General features: G+C 59.7%; 1 protein-coding gene across 1 annotated transcript; it reads left to right on the forward strand.

Moving 5' to 3' along the window:
• Positions 1-200: 200 nt before the first annotated feature.
• On the forward strand, positions 201-1,390 carry LOC103584292 (serine/threonine-protein kinase D2-like; the record flags this gene model as incomplete). Its single annotated transcript, XM_008565355.1, has 3 exons — positions 201-497; positions 905-990; positions 1,259-1,390. Coding segments are annotated over 3 exons (515 nt in total), but the record flags the coding sequence as incomplete, so codon positions are not given.
• Between the last annotated feature and the right edge of the window lie 13 nt (positions 1,391-1,403).

Genomic DNA, 1,403 nt, shown 5'->3' on the forward strand with positions numbered 1-1,403 from the left:
CTCATGTGATCCTCATGACAGCCCTTTGAGACAGGCACTGTTATGCTCCTGCTTGTACAGATGAGGAAGCTGAGGCACAGAGAGGGGAGATCACATGCCCAGGGTCAGAGCCTTGATTCAAACCAGCATTTGATTTTCTCTGGAATACCAGGGTTGGGGGGGAGGGGGTACTGGGGCAGGTGCAGCTTCATCACCACCAGCTCAGGCCCTTTACCCCTCCCTTCCTCAGGTGAAGCTGTGTGACTTCGGCTTTGCGCGCATCATCGGTGAGAAGTCGTTCCGCCGCTCGGTGGTGGGCACGCCGGCCTACCTGGCGCCTGAGGTGCTGCTCAACCAGGGCTACAACCGCTCGCTGGACATGTGGTCAGTAGGCGTGATCATGTATGTCAGCCTCAGCGGCACGTTCCCATTCAACGAGGACGAGGACATCAACGACCAAATCCAGAACGCTGCCTTCATGTACCCGGCCAGCCCCTGGAGCCACATCTCGGCAGGAGGTACATAGGACTCACTCACCACGTGGTCGGGCAGTGAGGTTCCTGAGAGGCCTGGAGCCTGGGTAAATGCATTAGCTTGAAGAAAAATATAAATGAAGTATAGTACAGGTGTATGTACCTGCACGTGACAAAAATTGTGAAGGTGACATAGGAATGGGAAAACTGAGGTAGGGAATTGGTGAAGAGACATAGGAGCTAGTGTGCCCGCAGAGGAGCCGGCAAATTTGTCATTTAATGAGGAAATGGGTGGATTTCCTCGTTAAATTTGTTAAATAAGTTTGGCACAGGGGAGGCTTCTGAGCCACCTGGGCTAGGGCAGAAGAAGACAGGCCGGGAGGCTGGGGTGGCCTATGGGAGGAGGGGCCGCCCCTCACCCGCAGGGCTTGAACTGCCTCCTTCCCGTGCAGCCATCGACCTCATCAACAACCTGCTGCAGGTGAAGATGCGCAAGCGCTACAGTGTGGACAAGTCTCTCAGCCACCCCTGGTTGCAGGTGATGCAGGGGCGGGGCCGGCCCGTTGGCGGGGTTGGAGGAAGCGGTGGAACTGGGACTCTTACTGGCGGGGCAGGTGGCAAAAGGTGTCGGTGCGCTTGGCTGGGCCGCGTAAGGGGGTGGAGCTAAGTCCCTATTGGCTGGGCGCGTTGCGAGGGGTGTGGCTTCACCTTCCTTGGATGGTAAGTACCGCGGGGCTGCTCAGGCCGCGGCCGGCCGGCTGTCCTGGGTGCAGCCCCGGAGCTAACCCTCGGCCTCCCCTGCCCAGGAGTACCGGACGTGGCTGGACCTCCGGGAGCTGGAGGGGAAGATGGGCGAACGGTACATCACGCACGAGAGCGACGATGCGCGCTGGGAGCAGTTTGTGGCCGAGCACCCGCTGCCCGGGCCCGGGCTCCCGGTCGACAGGGAGC

This window comes from Galeopterus variegatus, unplaced genomic scaffold (genome assembly GCF_000696425.1).
Source record: "Galeopterus variegatus unplaced genomic scaffold, G_variegatus-3.0.2 Scaffold49164, whole genome shotgun sequence".
In the NCBI taxonomy this organism is placed as follows: Eukaryota; Metazoa; Chordata; class Mammalia; order Dermoptera; family Cynocephalidae; genus Galeopterus; species Galeopterus variegatus.